At 38.7% G+C, this 22,074-nt stretch overlaps 1 protein-coding gene across 9 annotated transcripts in view; it reads right to left on the reverse strand.

Annotated features, from left to right (window-relative positions):
* Positions 1-1,105: 1,105 nt before the first annotated feature.
* Positions 1,106-22,074, reverse strand: part of DAPK1 (death associated protein kinase 1) — a 123,559-nt gene continuing 102,590 nt past the window's right edge. For 6 of the 9 annotated variants that reach the window (XM_073344991.1, XM_073344992.2, XM_073344993.1 and 3 more), the window contains 7 exons: positions 18,739-18,961; positions 15,384-15,572; positions 13,111-13,308; positions 10,539-10,677; positions 9,193-9,313; positions 5,871-6,059; positions 1,106-4,059 (listed from right to left, as the gene is read on the reverse strand). In XM_073344991.1, the coding sequence (XP_073201092.1) occupies positions 2,827-4,059; positions 5,871-6,059; positions 9,193-9,313; positions 10,539-10,677; positions 13,111-13,308; positions 15,384-15,572; positions 18,739-18,961 (2,292 nt within the window). In that variant the 3' untranslated portion in view covers positions 1,106-2,826. Of the gene's footprint in view, positions 4,060-5,870; positions 6,060-9,192; positions 9,314-10,538; positions 10,678-13,110; positions 13,309-15,383; positions 15,573-18,738; positions 18,962-19,021; positions 19,450-21,246; positions 21,941-22,074 lie in introns of those variants that run through there. The other 3 variants (XM_073344997.2, XR_012159054.2, XM_073344998.2) reach the window with 3 other exon arrangements.

The raw sequence follows: 22,074 nt of genomic DNA on the forward strand, positions 1-22,074 counted from the left end.
TGGATATTAATGGCCATAATGAAATTTGCAACAAGCAAATTCTGAGTCCCAAGAACTCTATTATTTTAGGGGAAATAATTTTGGTTTCGATTTTGTACTTTAACGCAAAAGGGAGCTAACTCTTTTTCTTCAGATTCTCCAAATAAATTCCAAAAAGCCTGAGATGTTGAGCCATACTCATAGGTGGTGTGTAAAGACTGTGTAAGTTACACATTTACATGGCTGCAAGGGAGTTTAAACAGGTATACAACTTAAATATGTTGAAGGACTCCAAGAAATGGCAATACAGAGGAAAAGCAACTAATAGGAAGTTGTACAAAGCGATAAGTTAGAGGACCTCTCTCTATACATGCTCAGGCTAGGCTGCCTGTGTAAGTTACCCCAGGGTAGACTCTCTTACATCACCTCTGAATCTGGCACCATCTAAGTTCATTTTCAGCGTACAACAAACTGGTATGGTTGAATATTAAACTTCTAAAAGAAGGGGTTTGCAAGGGAAACACCAAGAGATCATTAGTATGAGGGACTAATATCACTGGCAAAGGATCAGGCATAATAATGCAGGCAGCTCTCCTACATGAATGCACCTCTCTGCTTACTTGCAATGTTGCTTATGGCTGTGCTGAGGTTAACGGTGGTTTTGAGATATACTAACATCTAAGGCTTGAGTTATATTTCAATTTTTTGCTGGTATAGGTCAGTCAGGAATGTGGAAAAATATCACAGCCTTAACTGACATAGCTATGCCAGCAAAACCCGAGTGTAGATGCAATTATATTGGCAAAAAAAGTCCTTTTGCAAGTATAAGCTGTCTCTCCAGGGGTGGGGATGGTGGAGTTTGCTGGTATAGCTCTACTGGTGTATCTATACTTACAAAGCCTTTTCAGTGACAGCGACAAGGCTGAAGATGAGTTCATCAATAATTTACCTGTGGCACAATTCTATAGCTGCACTCATGTCTCCAGACAGAAGACTAGTGCACTACCCCACTGTATCACCTAGCCCCAGAAGTGTTATACACCTAGGTAGTAAATTAAATAACTGTGTTAAACACCTTACTTTAGACATAACATTCAGCTTCCAAACTCTGTGGATAATGCAGAACTTCACAAAAATAATTATATATTGCAAAGGCAGAGACAAAATACAAACATTTACATATTTTTAAAGTACTAGAGCTCTCTAATTCACCCAGTGATGCAGAGTGGATTTAGAAAAACTGCTATCGTTAATAAAAAGGGACGTTAACTAGTGTTTGTTCCCCCTACTTGCCAACTGGACAATAATAAATAAGACTGGGATTCTTCTTTTTATGATGACTTGTACTTTCTATTTTAGTCTCCACTGTGCAAACAAAAAGGAGACTAAAGGGAAAATTGCTTCGTTTGTTGTTTTTCAAAAGAAAAGTGAATCTAATCTATTGCACAGAAGTGGCATTAAAAAAAAAAATTTCCCCTCCCAGAGTTCTGGTATTTTAAGACATGATCTTGGAAGGTGCTGAAAGCTCCCATTGCAATCAAGTTGAAGGTGCCCAGATTCTCATAGGAGGGGCACAGCTCCTGTAGGATTAAGCCCTTAAATAATAAATTTTTTGACAACTTGTGGGTTAAAAAAATATGCGTGCACCCAGGAAATAAAAAATGAAAAGGATGCAATAGGCAACAGTTTATTTGTGTAAAAAAAATCCTTTAAAATTTTACTACGTCTTAAAGATTAAGGGAAAAATAATACTATTAATATATATATACACATACAGTATATGTATATACACATATATTGTACCATTAAAATTACATGCTTTTCAGAACAGAATGGGTCATGTTCCTTCACATCAATTTTAAATTTCTGATTGCAATAAACCATGCTTCCTTTTTTTAAATCTTCAAGTACAGGAAATAAACAAACCAGGATCTAAAAGTGGAAAACTATTTGTTATGCACAAATGACAACTGACAGCTATACAATTATTATTCTGCAGTACTCAACATTTTATGCGTGTCTTGGTGAATTCTACAACTCTGAAGTTTTACCTGAGATGTGTGGACATAATGAAGCGTGACCGTAGGCTTAACAGATTTTTTCACATTATGGTTCGATTGAAATCAAAGCTGATTGAGTCTTATGCATTTGTACACATAGTATCAACACGAGACCTGTTTGTAAAATAATGAATTTATCTTTACCAAATGTCTTAAAGCTGCAGGTGAAACAAAAAAGGCAAGCACCACTTGCAATGATCAGCATGCAGACAGTGAAACAGAGGTAGCATTTTCTTATAACTTCAGCAGAATCACTCAATTCAACCACACTCTCTTCTGCAAAAGGCACTCACTTTTTTTTCATTTATAAATAATATGGTGTTAAATTCCAGCAAATTGACCATAAATGGTGTTCCCCCCCCCACAAATGTAAAAAAGTTAAGCAAAGAATATGATGAAAAGATGAAACAGGGCATAACACACACATTTTGGATGATTGTGCACCTTTCTTCCTTTTAGGAAAACTGAATTTCTTTAAAAAAAGATTATAGTACATCATCCAAAAGTTAGACTTCCCAGTTAAAATGGCAATATTAAGCAGCACATTGTATATCAGAATAGAATTGTAAAACACCAGAATTACACCAGCCTTTAACAGCTAAAATAAAAAGCAACAGTTCACAGTTAAAAGTAGAAAGATTATTCACATAAAAGGTGGTGATAGGGAGGGATAAAGACCCTTCGATATAGAAGCTTATAAATTAGTCTATTATGTCTAGAACCTCATATTGTACCTTTTACACTTTCTGCAGTTTGAAAAGATACTGTCCATGCAAAACTTCTGTTCTTACCGTGACACTACTGAGCTAATTGAATTGTAAGATGTCCCACTGTTACAACTTGAAGCATAGGCCTCTTGGCCATTAGCATCTAAATTCATTTTGAATACAGATGATGCCTTCAATAAAAAGTCTGCTGCATCTCTGCGGCCTAATTCCCTCAGTTTAGACATTAGGATACCTACAGTGCTCTCAGGGCCATTGCTCCATTCCTGCAAAAGGGCATGGACTGGGCTTGGGAGAAAATCATTTTGAGTTCCATTGTTTGTATTGTATTTTGCAACAAGATCAGGAAGGCCCAGGTTCATAGCCAGAAGGCACCAGTCCTTGCCCATAGGATCAGGTGGATCCAAAAGTCGACTAAGTTTCCTCCTTGTAAGAAGATTCAGATCAGAAGCATGAATATCCATTCCTAGACCTCCCTGTGAGTAGATGTCCAGACATCCAAAGCACAATAAACTGCTGAAGCTTTCTTTATAACCACCCATGGTATTAGTCAATGATGTCTCCTTCTGGCTTTGTGCCCGGAAGAAGTCTCTAGGCTGGTAGACCATTACTGGTTCATGATGTTCCCTCAGCTGCTGAGGACTAAGATAATGTTTCACAGTCAGCAGGCCTGGTAATGTTGTGGCCATTAAGTTATCAATGGTGCTACAAACAGAATCCAGAAGCAAGCAGCACTTGATCTTCTCTGTTTCCAGTCCTCTAACTTGAACTTCAATACCCTGACCATGGTTGACCAGCAACACTAAAAGCTCAGCCCCGCGATTCACAATCTTTGATCCATTTACCCAGAGACGTATATCTGCATCTCCCTCTGCATTCTGTTGGTGAATCCACCGACACAGATTCACTTGAACTTTATGGAAAATTCCACAAGGGAATGGGGTAAGGTGTTCCACAGGAACAATTCTAACACCACCATAAATCAGAACCTCATCCTCCTCATCTGTCCAAGACCTGTGAAGACTGTCAGTCTTGATCAGCGCTGGAATATCCACCATTGCTCCACTGCTAAGATCTCTAGCACAGATATCCATGGCATCCAAAATCTGTATCAGTTCTTCCACATCACTGTCTGATACCAGGCGCTGGATGTCCTCTATGGTATACCGACCTCTGTAATGATGTAGGGCTTTGGGATTCTCCACTGACAGGATTTTCCCCAGGACATTAGAACAGAGCCAGCGAGGATCCAGGAGCACAACATCTTGGACAGTTTCACTCTGCATGATGTTTATCTGCTCAGAAAGAGGAAAATTACAAATTATACCTTGTAAAGTACAAGTCTACAGTAGAGCTGCTCTTATGGCTTGCTGACTCACCAGTCACATCATTGATTTACAGCTGTAGCAAGATAATAGTGCATTTCCTTCCTCTCATATTCTTAAAACAAAATCAGGATCCAGCTCTTGTTTTATTGACAAAGCCATCAGAGCACATGGCTCACTAAGATTTTTTTCAAACTATTTTAGCAGAAATCTTCTTCTGCACTTCCAACAATTTTCAATGGACATAGAAAATATTCTGGCCTAAAATGCAGTTTTTCCTCATTTGCCCTGGCCCTGATAGCAGCTGAAAAGGGAACAGCATTTTTGGCACAGTTTCAGAGCTTCTCACATTCAACTCTTAAGCCACCGGATATGTAAGAGTCAGGATGTCACATTCAAAGTTCATACCTGCATTAGTCATTTGCTTACACAGAATTTAATGTTGGTAGAAAACAAAAATCTAGCCACAGAGAATAGAAATATAGGATTGGAGGTATAGCTGAAATTAGCAGGAAATGATATGACCAGCAAGGAAAGCATCACAAGCCTCCTTAACAGGTATGCAACTTCGAGCAATTGAATGCTTTGCCATGTCACTACATACTACAATAATGTAGCTACAGCAAAGTAAGCCTATGAGTAATTGTATTAGCTATTATCTCATTTGAAGTTCAGCATTTTATTTCACCCCTTTCCTGAATATTTATTTTATTTGCTTTTATAATGAGTATAGTCTAACATAGAACTCTTTCTCTTTTAAAGAAAAATGTTCAATGAAACAAATACACAGGAGCCATAAGACAAAAGATAACTGAAGTCTGTATGGGTTGATTTGCATTGAGTATGTTGTCTTGGAATGGGAAGTTGAGGAAAGAATAATTAAGGAATTTTGCTGAGAACACAGCAAGATTCTGTCAAAACAGAACATTCTGAACTACCTGGAAATCTCAGGTTTTAATAAGTTAAATATCTTGTTGTTCAACATTTTTCTGCTGTTTAATTCATTTAAACAAACAATGTGAGCTAGAAATAATCTGCTGATTCAGATTTCTAATTTTAGAAACAAAATCTGATACCAGGATGGTGCAGTCACTGCTTCACTCCGCTGCTGTGAAAGCTGGTCCATCACTTATTACAACCCCCTTTTATCCGAGGAGTATCTGTCTGTACATGTTTGGCATAGATGGCTTCAGAGAATGCTTTTCTTTAACCAAATCTGAAAACAATTTATTCAGCCATTTTAACTCACATTTCAGATTGAAGTTGCACTGTGGATGAACAACTAAGGGCTTGTCCACATAAGGAAGTTATTCCAGAATTAGATATAGTGTGAATTCAAACTGCAATAGCTATTCTGGAATAGCTCCCTTTGCGGACACTCTTATTCCATAATAAGAATGCCTTTTTCTGATTTAGCTGAATTCACTTTGGCTTTCTAGACTGGGTGTGCTGTTAAATGATTTTTTTTTCTCTTCCACAAGATTTCCTTTCATGCTCTACCCACCAGTTCCTCCAAGAAGCTTGATACATTTTCAATTCAGTATCCTTATACTGGAAACCACTCACAGTTCACACACACTAACTGGTTAGGATTTTCTTCTTTTTTTCCACTGAATTAAAGAAAAAAGTAATGAAAAAGGTGCAGAGAATACACTTTGCTCCAGATGGGTGAAACTCAATTGGATACTGTGTAGAATCAACAATCTGAATTTGTTTATGTCAAAGACAGAATGCAAGTAAAGTCACTACACAGTTATGCAGTTTGAAAAAAAATTACTTACTTCTCCTATGCTGTGCAACTGCTGGGCTATATGCCGTAGATCATCTTCACTTGATAATGGATTAAGCTGATCCTGTACATCATATACAAACTGCTGCAATGACATCAGCTGGTTGGGTCCATTAATTTTTCTCCAAGAAGGGAGGGTGGAAATCATTTTCTCACACAGGTGAGTCATAGGTGGACAAATCTAACAAAAGTACAATGGATGTCAATTTGTAGTTCTACCTCTACTATGCTGACAAAAACTGAATTAAATTGTTTAGAAAAAGAGCTACTGCCAAAGACTTGTGTATTCCACAGCTGCAGAATTTGCCACAGAATCCACCCGGATGAAAAATTGTACTCTAGAATCTAAATTTTCATTAAACACCAATTTCTAGCCACCATGACTACAAAAGTATAAGGGGGCAGCCATGTTAGTCTGTATCCACAAAAACAACGACGAGTCCGGTGGTACCTTAAAGGCTAACCGATTTATTTGGGTATAAGCTTTCATGGGTAAAAAACCACTTGCATCTGAAGAAGTGGTTTTTTTACCCACGAAAGCTTATACCCAAATAAATCTGTTAGTCTTTAAGGTGCCACCGGACTCCTTGTTGTTTTCATGACTACAAAGACAATCTGAAAGTGAACCAATTAAGTGCTTTCTCGCCTAATCTGCGCACAATTTGAAACAATGGTTTTGTGTGGTATTAACTGCCCCACTCACCTGGGGATTAACTGCGAAACCAAAAAATAGTTTGAAATATCAACAGTTAATTATTTCACTGCTGATCTTTTTAGCAGGAACACACCACTAAGGAGTTTATCATGAAATCCCAAACCACCTCCCATGTGCTAGAAGTACCAACAGCTCCTCATCCCCACAACTTCTACAATGCAGTTGTGTGTTGCAAGTACAAAAAACGGTAGTTAATTGAAAAATAAGAAACTTTGGGGCAAGCATAACATAGAATGAATTTAATATCAAAATAAATAACACCTGTGTTACAATGCCGACTGCATTTTACAGGTTCATATTTAATTAATAATAAAACTCATTTTTTAAATGCAAATGAAGTGGTTGAAGAATTAAAAGCCTGTTGCATCAGAAACTAAGGCCACGTCTACACTACAGAGATTAAAAACAGCACAGATACGGTGCCATAGCTATGCCAGCATAACCCTGGAGTGTAGATGCAGCCCACACCAACGGAAGGGGTTTTCCATTGCTGTAGCAACACCACGTCCTCCAGCATTCTTGTGTCAACCCAGCTGTGTCTACCCCAAGAGCTAGGTCGGCATAGCTCTAGTGCTCAGGGTTGTGGGGTTTTCATATCCCTGAGTGCTGTAGTTATGTTGACCTAAATTTTAAGTGCAGATCAGGCCTAAGGGAACACTGCTGCAGAAGTTAGGTCAGTTTACCACTGGGTACGTGATCCCTTGGCTACTGCCCTTTTACCTAGCTAGAAACTGCAAATATATTTTTCAGAGTATGACTCTAGGAAAATTATCAATATATATCTGATTAGCATATTTCTGAAATTACATTTCCATTGGTTCAGATAACAGTTAGCTCTGCCGTGGTGTTCTTTAAGTAAAAGACAATCTACTTGAATAGCAAAATATTGGAAGTGTCCATAACATTACTCTGTAATTTATTTTAAGAGAAATGGAGTCACTGAAGTCAAAGCTGGGTCAATTATGAACTGAAATCACAGCTTTAAACTGACAGTCACAACTTTTCCATTTTACTCCCCCACCAAAAAAGCACTAATACAGTCTCAGATTCACTGACTGACCATTTTAAATGTGGGAGAAGGTTTATGGTAGATCATCCTCTGACTCCTATGACACCTCTCTAGGGTCTTCATTCAAGACACAAGCTTTTCATAAGGAATTGTTGGCCCATTATCATTAAAATTGGTGCAGCTGTCCCAGCTGTGATATCTCACATAAAATAACGTATTAAAGTCACTACAAATCATCAATCATTATCTGAGGAAATGTACAGCTTACTACTTCATGGTTCATTACTGGGAATTGGTGGGTCAGGGTCTCTTGGCTCCCATGGAACACACATGAGTAGCAGCAGGAGCTGAGAATCCATATCTATACTGGGGATATGTAGGATTATTTTCCCTTTGGTTAAACTGAACTGGTGCTAACACAACTGGGAATCTGGTAACTGGACCTTTTTTCATCACCACGTCTGTTAAACCTGCTGTACGACGCAAATCTAATTGACACACTGGTAAAATAGCTCCAGCCTTCAGAGACTTGCCTACTCTTTAGCTCCCACTAAAGCGAACACTAATTCAACTGAACTGGTGTTAGCAACAACGGGAATTCTTTAGAAAAATCCTCTGTGTAGACAAAGACCGACTTATTCCATGGACAAGAGGCTGTGAAACTGTTTTGTAATTGAATTGTAAGCTTTAAAGAAATTATCAAATAAGAAAACCTGGGACTGAGCTGTTAGGACTGAGGTAATGTAAAGACTGTGAAACATATCAGAAACCTGTGGTTAAAGTGAGTTGTAGCTCATGAAAGCTTATGCTCAAATAAATTTGTTGGTCTCTAAGGTGCCACAAGTCCTCCTTTTCTTTTATTAAAGAGCCAGTAACTCAGAGGGTTAAAGAACTTTAATGATTATAATAAGCCCTTGTGCTACTCAATGCAGGATTGAGTCCAAAGTACCTTTTAAAGCCACACATAAATTAAAATATTTAAAAAACAAAATATCCTTCGAACTTACAAACCTCACCTCTGATGATAAAAAACAAAAGAGATGTAATTTACTCTTGGCTATTTATATTGCTTGGTGACTTTCTGCATTTCTCTCACACTGGACAATAAGAATAGAATCAATAATTTCTAGCCAATTAGATTGTCTGATTCACATGGGCTGATATGACACTACAATGTTTGGGTTGCTACACGACAGGGGCATGTTTAAAAAAAAAGAAAAAGCTTTTCCATTGGAATTTAAAAAAAATCATGGAGATAGTTTTTATAAAAACTGATTTTTACAAACTCAATTTTCAGCTGAGTTTGACCTAACAGTGTCCCTTTGAAGAGAGGAAAAACTGCTTTCTTCCTATTTCCTTCAAACCCGAGTGTCTGTAGGCTCATTATCAACTGAAAGGGTCTCTGAATTAACCACCAGAGAGCGTTCAAATAAAGAAACTGCATCTATTCTTCCTGAACTCTATGGTGTATGTGCCCAGCCTTTGACGCCCCTGAAGCAAGAGGCCTGTAATAACTTCCCCATGCAAGTTTCCTTCAAAACCAGAATTTCACATGGAGTTCTAGGCCTAGGCCTTCAGTTAACTACTCACAGAAATTATCTGGCTTCTTAATTCTTGTAGGTGATTTCGAAGAAGCTTCATATCTTTAGAGCCAGATGCTCCAGCATCCAGAACAAATAACTTGTCCAAAATTTGAAGATCATTTCCAAACCTAAGAGAGAAACAGACAGTACTTATTTATTAATTTCTAGTCCCAAACCAAATTTTATTTTAATTTACCCAACTGTAAATTTGTTATAAATTGTGTAATAACTCTTTCTTTAGCTTTAAGGGACTCATGAAAAATGGAATGAACAAGAATAGTAAGAAGTTAAATACTGGATATGATGCACAATACTAAAAGCAAAACATAGTATATTAGTAACTAATATTTTATTCAAGATAACAGAATTGTTGAAAGTAAAAGTTACTCTTTCATGTAAGCACTGGAAAAGAGGTCTCCACATATATTATAAAAAGAGAATTACAGCAGAGTCAAGGGATAGCAAGTAGACATACTAGCTATATGTACTGCTATAAAAGTTATAGCTATGATTTGTTTTTAATGAGTTCAGCTCACTTGGTGGTTCTTATCTGAAACAGTTCCACATTTATATTTGCTTTTAGAAGCATAGCAATGAGATATATTTATTGACTGAAACTCTAAGGATTATACACAGGTATCTATTGTTCAATTTCAGTAGACCAGGAAATTGCCCTAACACAGTAATACTAGAAATCTGGGGGATATAGCCCTAGACTTTCTCTTTACATCCTCTTCCTAACAACAGACCCTACTCAGAAGGCCTGCAGGGTTCCTCATATTATGGTATTGCTGTGAATTGTGTATAGTTTGTGTTGGAAGACTAGTCTGTGAAAATAGCGAATTCTGAAAACCAGCGCTATTCTCCCTGCAATTCATAGTGGTTGGCATTAGGACTTTCCAACATCTTGGTTCGTTTTCTTTTTCGTCCATATTGCCATGCAGCTCTTTAGAAAGTTGTAATATACAATACATCTATGAGATTTATTTTTGTATACTAGATATCTTAATCTTAATTTAAAGGATGAAACTCCATTGTGTCTGGGTATTGGAGCATTGATAAATAAAGTCACCTATTTTTCTCAGACTGCTACAATACTTAAAGGTGTGAAGCAACCTACTTCATTTAAAACCATCAAGTGTTTTCCATTTTTGCACATTACACTCCGAGACCATTTTCAATATAAAGCAGCAACTAAAACAAAGTACTGCATTTTCTTTGCTCCCATACAGATCAATGAATGTTATTTTGTAAATAATATGTAACACCCCAAATCAACAACCAGCTTTGGCATTTCCACGCTTTAATCCTGGATTTAAATTAAAAAAAAAAATGCACTGCTCCTCTTCTCACCTGTTTCTGATTTCTTTCAGCAATGACATGTCTTTGTCATATCCAAATTCTCCTCCAACAGGGCGAGGAAGGTTCACAATGTCAGCATGGGTGGCCACCAGCACAACATACAATGGATTTTTCAGCCTTCCACCAAATGCTTCATGAGAAAGAAAAATACACACCCGGAGTACAATAATTTCAGGAAAAGTGCTCTTACTGTACCATAAGACAGAGATGAATTTTATGTTCCTGACATACTGGTCATTTTTGAGAGTACACTTGCCATCTTAAAAACATAATCTACACACTTGTGTGTGTAATTTAAAGACTGTTTGGTTGATGTGATTTGTCTATAGCCCATAAATATGGATGGCTTGCCCTTTCAAATAATATTAGAAATACTGATACTATATGGCTCTCTTTCTTTCTTCTTTTAAAACATGATAAATATCACTAACAACACTAACAAATCAGCTATAAACTATGAAACCATTTTGGGAATGACATTTAAGTCAGTAATAGCAACTACTTGCAAAGATTCTTGGTAATTCTTTGGATGCTCTTTAGTACTACAGGATGTGAGTTAGAGAGGATTATAAGCAGAACACAAATGATCTACAACATTCATACTGTGGTATGAATGCAACTGTACAGTACTTACACAAACAATGAACTCTCACTTAGGTGAGAGTTAAGAAGGAAAGCCTGGGAGATACCATGAAAAGAATGAGAAAAAAAGAGAAAGATACAAATGGCATATGAATGAGGTGATAGTACGTAACACACATTTATACAGCCTGTTCTCTAATATACTACCCAGAAAAGAATAGACCGTTGGTCAAGTTTTACAAAACATGGGTCATATTCTGTGGTCTTTACTTCATCCTCATCCTGGCAAAGCCTCAATTAACTTCAACAGTTTTGCCTGAGTGAAGACTGAATAAAGTCTGCAGAATTTGATCCATTTTGCTTAAGCCACACAAAAATACCCTTTTATATGTCTAGTGATTCAAAATTAGTGTTCTGTGGCCTGTGAAGCAATATATTATACTGCAGCCAGCACCCTGTTTTCTGGCTTTTTATGACGGACCTAGTGGAATGGGCGAGGAAAGTATTCCAAAGCTTTAAGATTTCTGTTAATATACGCTACTACTACACTTTGTTAGGATAGTTGAAGGATTTCTTATAAACTATTAGCAGCAAGGTCAAGTTGAACAACTTTGTTAATTACTGTACTATAGTTAAACTGACATAACTATTTAAATATTGCTAATCATTTTGCAAGAAGAACTGACGAAGTTTAGTTCTATATTTGGCTGAATCAAATTTGGATTCTAGCAACTGCAGGAATATTCAATCAATAACTTAAAAGCTTCAATATTAATTTTTGGCAAACTTCTGAGTCTATTATCTCTGTTACACAACTACTTGCATACTAGCTTTTTTTTTAAAACTCAAAATGAAACTGAAAGGCATGTGTGTGTCTGAACTGGAGGAAGGCAAACTAACATTGACCTGTAGTAAGTTAATAAATAAGGAATATAGAATATCGCCTGGGCTCTGAGAGAGTGCATTTAATATTAACCAAAATATCAATAGGACATAGGGAACATTCAGCTCTTGATAAATATTTTGATATGCCTGCCAGGCAATTACACAGTGATTTTATCACTTCATGGGTTTTCTTTTTCCATACATGTCTAATCGTATCCATTGGCCTGAACAGAGTTTTGGTTGATGAAGCCAAGACAGATCCCTGGGCTTGGTTCTTCCATCAAACTGTCAGCGTGTGTGGATGAATGCTCCACTGCAATAAAAGCTAAATAAATTGGTATAAACCAAGAATAGGTGACCTTAATCTTCTTTAAGATATAGTGATCAAGTCAATTTGTTTGACATACAAGCAATTCCAAACAGCACAACCAGCTAGAGTATTAAACTAGACATCTCATTTAAAAACTGAACAAACCTTTAGCAGATGTCAAGCAAAATTCACTACAAATATTGGGCTCCATCCACACCAACACTTAAAAGGAGTTAAGTTCATTTAAAGTCTAAATATAGTTCCAGCTAAACAGGTCTGAGCAGCACACGCAGAAAGTCAGCAGAGTTTTAAAACACAATTCTAACATGATTTAGACCCATCCACATTGGCCAACCCAGCTAGTGCTGGAAAGCAATTTAACTGAGGTTGGGTTTAAACAGAATTTAAACAATGTTTCCAAACTTGGTTTAAAGACCCAGTGCACTTGGAGCCTGTATGTAGATAGACAGTACACAAGAATGTCAAAGTAGTTCTTTGATACAAGAACTTCAGTTTAAGGGGTTAGGGAGAAATTCAGGAGCCATGCAAGGCTCTCCACAATATTTAAGCGCAACCTAAACAATTTTAGTAGGGTTACGTGCCTATGGCCCTGTTTAGACGCTCTGGTGTGAGGGAGAAGTTCACCTCTATACTGAACTTTGTTTAAAGTTGATTTCAGTAGGATGCAGGAAGATGAACATACGACAGGACTCAACAAAGTTACAGGGAAACACAAACTTTTTTCTTTCCTCCATAGAAGCCATATAGACACACAGCATGTCATACCTATGGGTTCCTCAACTGGGACGAGTGATTTCAGGAAATTAAGCCAAAAGGTCACTTGGTTTAACTGGATTTCATAAGGTTCTTCAAGACTGAAAAGCACGATGTGAATTGCAGTGGGATCATTTGCAGCAAAATAATCGTAACAGCAGAAATATACAGGGTTCCCAGAGAATTCCCACACGCTGAAATCACCAATTCCTGTAAAAGGGGACAGATTGATAAACAGGTCAAACTTCTTTAAGGAGCTCTGTTCTTTTAATATTGGAGGCAAAGTTTTTCCAGGGCTGACATCTGGAAGCCAAATATAAGTTCCAGGAGTCACAGACACTGTGCATTATAGATTAAATGAGCCCCGGCTTTGTACAGAAATTATGGATATTAAATCCTTCAGAAAACAAAACAGAGCACTAGACATTAGAGAAACAACAGCTGCCATTCCTTCTCTTGCCCCTGAAAATGCAACTAAACATTTCTCCAATTACTTCTTTGTGATGTACGATATCTGGTGTCAAAAAGAGAAGATAAAAGGGTTATTCAGAAGACAGCCCATTTTGGTTTATAAAATTGAAACTACTGCCAAATCAGAGTGGGCTTTAAGAATCACCTCTTACTGCTAATTACCACTTAAAAACACTAGCCCTGGTGTGCTGTTTTCTGGCATCTATTTTTGCTGTAGATGAAAGATGTGTTAGCTTCTCACAGTCTCTCTCTTAATCTGGCTGAAAGCATATGCACTTGTACCGTCTTCACTTAGTAATGATTTTATAGAGTAATAAGATAATTTTATAAATATTATAGAAAAAATAAAAAATTGGAATAATCATCTATGCTATGATTCTTTACAATTGAATAGTTTCTACTGACAGTCTGCAGTACAGCTTTAATACATTTTAGAAACTAAATCTATTACATGATTGTGCTGAAAGAGAATAACTGGACTAATAACAAGTGTTGACTACGTGTCAAGTTGCTCATCACACATGGGAAATGTTTTACAGTATGTTGCATTTACAAATATATTCCCTGAACCAAGATTAAAAGCTTAAGTCCCATTTGACCCTGGAACAATTGATATGGTAGGTAAAACATTAGCCCTGTTTTGAGTTTCACTTGAGGGAAGATCAGGTCATCTACAATAGGACAAGATGATGAACAAAAAGAGTTTCACGTGTAAGGTCTTCGTGGCAAGGACAAAGTCTAATGACTATGCACCCACAAAGAATTATGCACACCTGCGATGACATACAAGTAATGAAGATTCACTTCTGGTCCAAGACCTTTTGTGCTGAGTGGTTTAAAAAAAAAAAAGTACCTATAATTGATACATAAACCCGTCAATGTATGTGGTGCCTTTATAATGTGCTTAACTTCACAAGGCTTTATGTAGGTTTAATCCAGAGGTGGGCAAACTTTTTGGCCTGAGGGCCACATCGGGGTTGCAAAACTGTATGGCAGGCCGGGTAGGGAAGGCTGTGCCTCCCCAAACAGCCTGGCCCTCGCACCCTATCCACCGCCTCCCACATCCCGCCCCCGACTGCCCCCCTCAGAACCCTCAACCCATCTAACCCCCCCTGCTCCTTGTCCCCTGACCACCCCCTTCTGGGACACCCCTGTCCCTAACCACACCCCCAGGAACCCACCCCCTATCCAACCCCCCACCCCACTCCCTATCCCCTGACTGTCCCGACTCCTATCCACACCCCCTCCCCCTGACAGGCCCCCCAGGACTCCCATGCCTATCCAACCCCCCATGTTCCCCGTCCCCTGACCACTCCCCCCCACCCCAGAACCTCCACCCCATCCAACTGCCCCCTGCTCCCTGTCCCCTGACTGCCCCCCGGGACCTCCTGCCCCTTATCCAACCCGCACCCCTCTCCCCCTTACCATGCTGCTCAGAGCACCAGGAGCTTGCAGCCCCACCGCCTGGCTGGAGCCAGCCATGCTGCCACACTGCCTGGCAGGAGTGGCGGGCCAGAGCACTGGCAGCGTGGCGAGTTGAGGCTGTGGGGAAGGACGGACAGTGGGGGATGGGCCGGGGGCTAGCCTCCCCAGCCGGGAGCTCAGCGGCCGGGCAGGACGGTCCTGTGGGCCAGATGTGGCCCGTGGGCTGTAGTTCGCCCACCTCTGGTTTAATCTCTGCTTTAAAAAGATACGCACTAGTGGATGTGTTCAGGGTAATGCTTAAAGTAGATTTCAAATTCAAATATTTAAAACAAGTAAAGCCACTGTCAGTCATATAGAATTAACACACATAAATTCAATTAATTCATTACCATTCAAGTAGGCATTTTGAATGTCGATGGCCTTTGTAGACTGGTCATCTGCAGAGCAGTGAGAATGGTGAGATGGTGAAACGAATGCTTCTAGCATCCCTTTGGTAAGGCCTGGCTCAAACATCATGCTTCGACTTCTCACGCTAACATTTTCACAGCCGGGGTAAAGATTTGTAATGCTCACTGAAACTGAGTCATGAAAAAGAAGATTACAAACCATGAAGAGTTTAGAAAAAGATCATTTCAAAATCATGTGCTGGGCATAAAATTTGATTTAAAAAGATCTGTTCTTCAAACAGACACCCAGTATCAGTAGCTGGAGCATCAGTAGCTGTGAACAATGTTTGTGCTCAAGATTCAGAACCAGAAAATACCTCTCACTAGGGCTGATTCGGTACCTTAGAATACCCTGTCTTGGCAAAATGGTTCTGAGAGATCGAATTATACATAATAGGCTTTGAAAGAAGGGGATGAAAGAGGCAGAGAGAGGAGAGAAAAGGAAGCGGAAGATACTGAGAACCATGGAAGTGTAAGAAAGAAAGCACACAAGGAGGTGGGAATAAGGAAAACAGAAAGAAGAATAGAGGTGAAGTACAATGTGTTTGATTAACATCGTTCAACAGACCTTCTCCAGTTTCTCTCTGTGCTGAGATTTCCCCCAAGTTAGAGACATGTTCAGGTTTTCAATAACTGTTAGACAATTTCCAATTTCTAATGTGTAACTCAAGAACACCCACAGGTTGGGCAGGTACTTTAGTTTCTATATTATCCAATGATAAAGTAATGATGTACTAGAAGTAAGTTTTAGTGGTGTGAAAGGGCAAATTCTAGGTTCCCCTTATAGCACTGTTAGCCTGTAAAACACACACAGGTGGGGTCAAAATAATGGAAGTGACAGAACACAGTTTGTGAAAATGAGGGTTCATCCGTTAGAGCTTTTCTATACACAGAAGTTGTATTGCTTTAATTTGCCATTATTAAAGCACTACAACTCCCTCGTGTGGACATATTTATAGCTGTATAAAGGTGCTTTATATTGGTATAGCTATTCCTGTGCAGCTATAAGGTATACCCGTATAACTTTATACTGATATAACTGCATCTACAGTAGGGATTGTGTGGCATAACTATTTTGATTTAAAAAAAAAATCAAACCCCTCCCCTAGTTACAGGGGTACAAAATCTCTGTGTAAATCAAGTTAGATTCTGAAAGATCAGCCCAAAAAGAGAAAGACAACCACAGAGTAGTCTTTATTATCAGTCAGCCCCCTCTATTAGACAAATCAAAGAATTCTTCACCCTTCACCAGATATTGAAGTTACCATTATGATATACAGATTTTAATATGGAAACAAGTTGTGCGTGAGATAACTCAGCAGTATAAGTACAGTATCACTATACATTTGCCACTTATATATATGATTTTCAGAGTATTCATGTAAATACTTGATAAACACAAACTTTTAATGAGCTATATAACAAACACATAATCAGATGCACATTATAGTGTAACTACTGTAAGCGTCCATCAGCTCAGGAGGCTTTTTTCTTATCTCAAATATTAGCAGTAACAACAATGTACATTTATTTAATACTTTTCAACCAAAAAAACCAAACGAAACCAAAAAAAGCCCAGGACTCTAAAAGTGCTTAAAAGACTGAACATAGATTAAAATGAAACAATGTTAGCACAACATTATGGTTTTATATTTTGTGTGTATAATGTTAGGAAATTCGTATTTGTGGGTTTTACAGTAATTATATGCTTACTTCTTTTTGCATACAGTATTATGTATTGCTTTAAGTTGTGCTCATCTGATGCCTCATACAGCATGTGCGTGTGTATATATTAAGTAAGGTCATTCTTAGTTTTTTACCTAAAGCAATACTGTGTACATAATACCATATATATAACGAAGCAATTTCTTCCAGAACAGGGGTAATTAAATAAATAAAGTAAAACGATTTTTCGTTGCTTCATATGGTTACATGGGACTGAGTTTTTGTATGCAGTAGCCTGTGGTGATATGTGCAAAAAATCCCAGGCCCGTATCTCTCTTGTTCATATGGCTGTGTTTGATTTTGAAAACCTATTCCCACTGGTTTCTAACATTTTAAAAAAAAAGAGAAAAAACCCCACCCCCCTCCTTCCTGTGCTAACTCCAGTAGATAATATGCCTGCATTTCTTGATAGATAGTTTAATCTCCTTGTGCAAAGACCTATAAATTGAGATTAATGGAACAGAGCATTTCTTATCTATTTCCGCTCTACTCTCATTAAGTAATTCCTGTGTAATATGTGAAAGCCTCTTTCAGTGATTCATTGATCATTCATATATTATATCTTTGTGCCAGAAACCTTTTGGGCCTGTTCTTTCACCAGAGTTCCTATCCTTGGAATAAACTGACTGAAGGTTGAGCAAAGATGAAAGCTGTTACTATATACTTTTTCCTAACATGGTCAGGTATTACCTAAAAATTATGGTAAGTGATAAACACGTAATTATTTATGATTACTTCATTAATTATGAACCAACTTAAAAACAAAGCTTATCTAATAGATAAAACAACACTTCTACAGCATCCTTTCATCCAAGGACCTCAAAAAGCTTTTAACCCCCAACAACCTCCCACACACTATCTCCTATCTAACAAAGAGGTATTAACAGGGATGAATTCACTTATTACTTTAGTACAACCACTTCTAGGGTAGAATGCAGTAGTTGTTGAATATCACACAAACAGTTTAGGACTGGAAGTAGATAATATCATAGTCTACTGAAAATGTTCGTTGGCCAGAGACGACCAATTACATTTTGCCAAAAATTAGAATTTGGTCAGGACACAGATTTAACACCTTTACATTTGCAAAAAAGTTCCAGAATACTTGCGACAAGTGGTCAGGTCCTCTACTTTCCATCTCATCTGATGCAATAAAAGTTTCTCTGGCTAATCTTGTATCTTTCACACTGACTGTTTCATCCTGCTGGCCAGGAACCAACAATAAAAGCCATTTCTCTGCATTGGTTTCCTAAAATCCATTCTCCTAATCTTTACTTTTAGAGATCAAGCCAACAGTGCTTCACATATAGTTATTAACAAATTTATTTGAGCATAAGCTTTCGTGAGCTACAGCTCACTTCATCGGATGCATCCGATGGAGTGAGCTGTAGCTCATGAAAGCTTACGCTCAAATAAATTTGTTAGTCTCTAAAGTGCCATAAGTACTCCTTTTCTTTCTGTGAATACAGACTAACATGGCTGCGACTCTGAAACATATAGTTATAAGCACTAAGATAGAAATAATTATTCTCTTACTTTAAATGCTATAAAACCAGAAGCCTTAAAGTGATACCTGATGGTTTGGTAGACAAGGGTGAAGGTGGAAATCTGGTTGAATTTGTGGAGGAAAGCCTTGGTCTTCGTCTTCTAAAAAAGCTCCTTATTAGACCACACTTGAGAGATTCCACAAGAGTAGTTTTCCCAGATCCTGAGTGTCCAAACAGCTTAAGTTTTATTCTTGGCTGTGGGTTTTGAGTAGGTCTAAGCTGTTGGATAAAAAGTCCTCTATGTGTATCCTAAATCAAACAAAATGCAGAAATTAGATCCATTAATTACCGTGCAAAAAAAATCTCAATAAGAAGCCTAAAAGCTGCGTTTTCAGCTTAAGCACAGTTTGAAAATACTCTGGGATACACTGTCCTGAATAAAGTGTATTGGAGGGATTTAGCAATGTGCCTCCTTACGTTCTGGATCAATTTATTTGGTATCTTTAAAACGGACATGAATAGAAGAGACCCAGAATGCTTGATCAGCACTAACTTCAGCTGTTCCAGAACAAGCAGAATTATTTTTGAGCATTACTGAAAAATATAAACTTGCAACAATTTAATTCAAATAAAACTAGGTGAAAGGCACTTGTAAGTTTTTATTTAAGTCACATAATTCAGATAGCATTGTTACTATGGAACAGCAGTGTAAAGTACTGTGCTACTTTCTGGGGACAGAAGCAAGTTTTAAAGTACCTCATTCTCTTGAAATTTCAATACCCCCATTCTTTCTTTTTCTGCAAAGGGAGGTATAAAACAGATATTCACTCTGTTATTTTGTTATAAAGTTGGGGGCAGTAGGAGGCAAAGAAAGGCAGGTAGGTGAAACACTGCACTTTGTTCCTATTGTATCAAAATAAATCCCAGGAACCGGCAGTAAAATGTGGCTTAGCTCTAACATGAAGAGAGGAAACTAAAAAAAATGAGTCCATCAACCAGAATTTAGAAGTCAAGGTTGAAATACAGAAAATATGGGAATTTTTCCAATTAATAGCCCTAGAACTGTTCAGAAGAGAACAGATTCCAATAAGCCCTGATTATATCTACAGTTTTTGATGCACCATCACTGCAGTGGAAACATTTTGCCCCAAAGATTGAGAGGAAGGGTGGAGGGGGAACCAAGAACCACAGGCCACATCTACACTGCGGGGACTATAGCGGCACAGCTACAGCGCTGCAGCTATGCTGGCATAATCCCATGGTGCAGACAGCCTATAGCCATCGCTGTAAGAACACCGCCTCCCCAAGCGATGGAGCATTCTTCCAGTGATCTAGCCCCCTCTACACTAGGGTTTAGGCTGGCAGAGCTGTGGCACTCAAGAGTGTGGATTTTTCACATCCGTGAGTGCCAGAGTTACGTTCACCTACATTTTACATGTAGGTCAGGCCTCAGTGGGTACATCGACACAGCAAAAAAAATCTCCCACAACAGTGAGATTCAGAGCCTGGATCTACAGATCTGGGCTCACACTAGGGCACTAAAACTAGTAGTGTAGACGTTCCCAGTTGGGCTGGAGCTCACACTCTGAAACCTGGAGAGGGGAATGGGTCTCAGAGCCTGAACTCCAGCCTGAGAGGGAACATCTACACTGCTATTTTTAGTGCTGTAGCACAAGCCTGAGTCTGCAGAACAGGGTTCAGACTTGGTGCCACAGGTCTTTTATTATTACTATTTTTCTTTTTTGCAGTGTAGAGCCAGCGTCCTGGATCCTTCACCCACAAGGCTTGGTAATAGTACTGTGACTTGCATAGACCCTTTAAGTGTATGTATGTGTGTGTATATATATATATTTGCAATACAATAGTGGGTATAAGTTATAGATGAAACAGACACACACACAATATTGAAACATTTTGTGGTTACAGCCATCGTAGTTATTTTAGTACAATATTTCTCCATCGTAATTCTAAGCTTGTTTTTTGTTTCCCTTTTCTCATCTTCAATCAACTTTTCCTGTGATTCTATTGTGTGCCTTGGAGAACCCTTTCTTATATAATGCTCTGTTTGTTGCCTCCCAAAACCTTTGCTATTAATTTAGGAGTATTTCCCCAAGACTGTTCTTTTCTCTCTCATTTTGCATTCTTCTTTTTTCTTTCAGTACCCTCATTTCTTCTGGTTTTCCTTCCTCCCCCACATTCAAAACGTCTCGAATCCCACTTATGCTGATTCTTTTCTTCCCCTTCCTCCCTAGAAAGCCTTCATTCTTGCCTCCCTCTCTCCTCTCACCCCTGCACACATTCCAGTATCTGCTTCTCCTCCCTGGAAGACATGGGGTCTTCCTCCCTGTGCAAGCTCTGACCAGTGCATCCAGTTCCTCCTCCCCAACTGGGAGCTCACTCTCAGCAATCACCTACAGTGCTCGCTGCCTCCTCCCACTCATACACCCAACAGCTTCCAGAGACCTAGCTACCATCACTCGGGGAGGCGGTGTTGCTACAGTGATAGAAAAAACCCCTTCCATCACTGTACGCTTCATCTATACTATGGAGCTCTGCCGCAATAGTCCCTGTAACGCAGACATGGCCTAACTCACCCATTGCCTGATGTATCTCCATTCCTAGGCTGTTAAAGATCCATGCTGGTGGGGGAGGAGAGAGAACCACCATAACCTTTTTCCTTCTCCCTCTGGCTAGCTACAGGAGCTGGGGCCAACTAATCTGTTCTCTTCTTCCCAGCTGGCAGCAAGGAGCAACTCAGATAAAGCTGCTGGGCAGCTTTTCCAACAGTCTGAGTGCAGCTCTTGCCCTTGCATTGCTCCCACTTAACAGCTGAGCACAGGGGAGTGAACAGGGAGCAGCTGAGCCTTCCCCATCCAAAAAAGGCCATTTAGGGGAGTGGAAAGAGAAATGCAGAAAGGTGGAGTGAGAAAGGAACTGTTTTCCTCCCTCTCCTACCCCCACTGGAAGTGAGGGGGACACATCCTCACAGTGACACCCATGCTTCAGTGAATATGTAGGCTCAGCAATTAAAAAGAGATGTCTATATCTTTAAGAAAAAAATAAATTAATACTAGAAGCAGCGTCTCAGCTGACAACCTCAACAGAAGTATTACATCTAATTTTGCTCCTCTCAGTCTGGCAACTATTCATTAAATAGTATTGCTAGACTGCAGATTTAGGGTCCTATGTCATGAGATTCTGAGCACCCACATTTTCCCATGGGAAATCTCTGGCAGATAGGGCCCTTGGACAATCATGAGATATGATCCCTTTATTTTTGTGTGGAATCTATGAGAAAAACAAAAAATAAAAACTTACACACTCACTCTATTACATCATAGCTATGTCACACATCAGCCAAATTAATAAGATTTTTTTTACCTAATTATGTCACTGAGTGGTTTTGTAATGCTTTTTGACTA

This window comes from Lepidochelys kempii, chromosome 5 (genome assembly GCF_965140285.1).
Source record: "Lepidochelys kempii isolate rLepKem1 chromosome 5, rLepKem1.hap1, whole genome shotgun sequence".
Classification (NCBI taxonomy): domain Eukaryota; kingdom Metazoa; phylum Chordata; order Testudines; family Cheloniidae; genus Lepidochelys; species Lepidochelys kempii.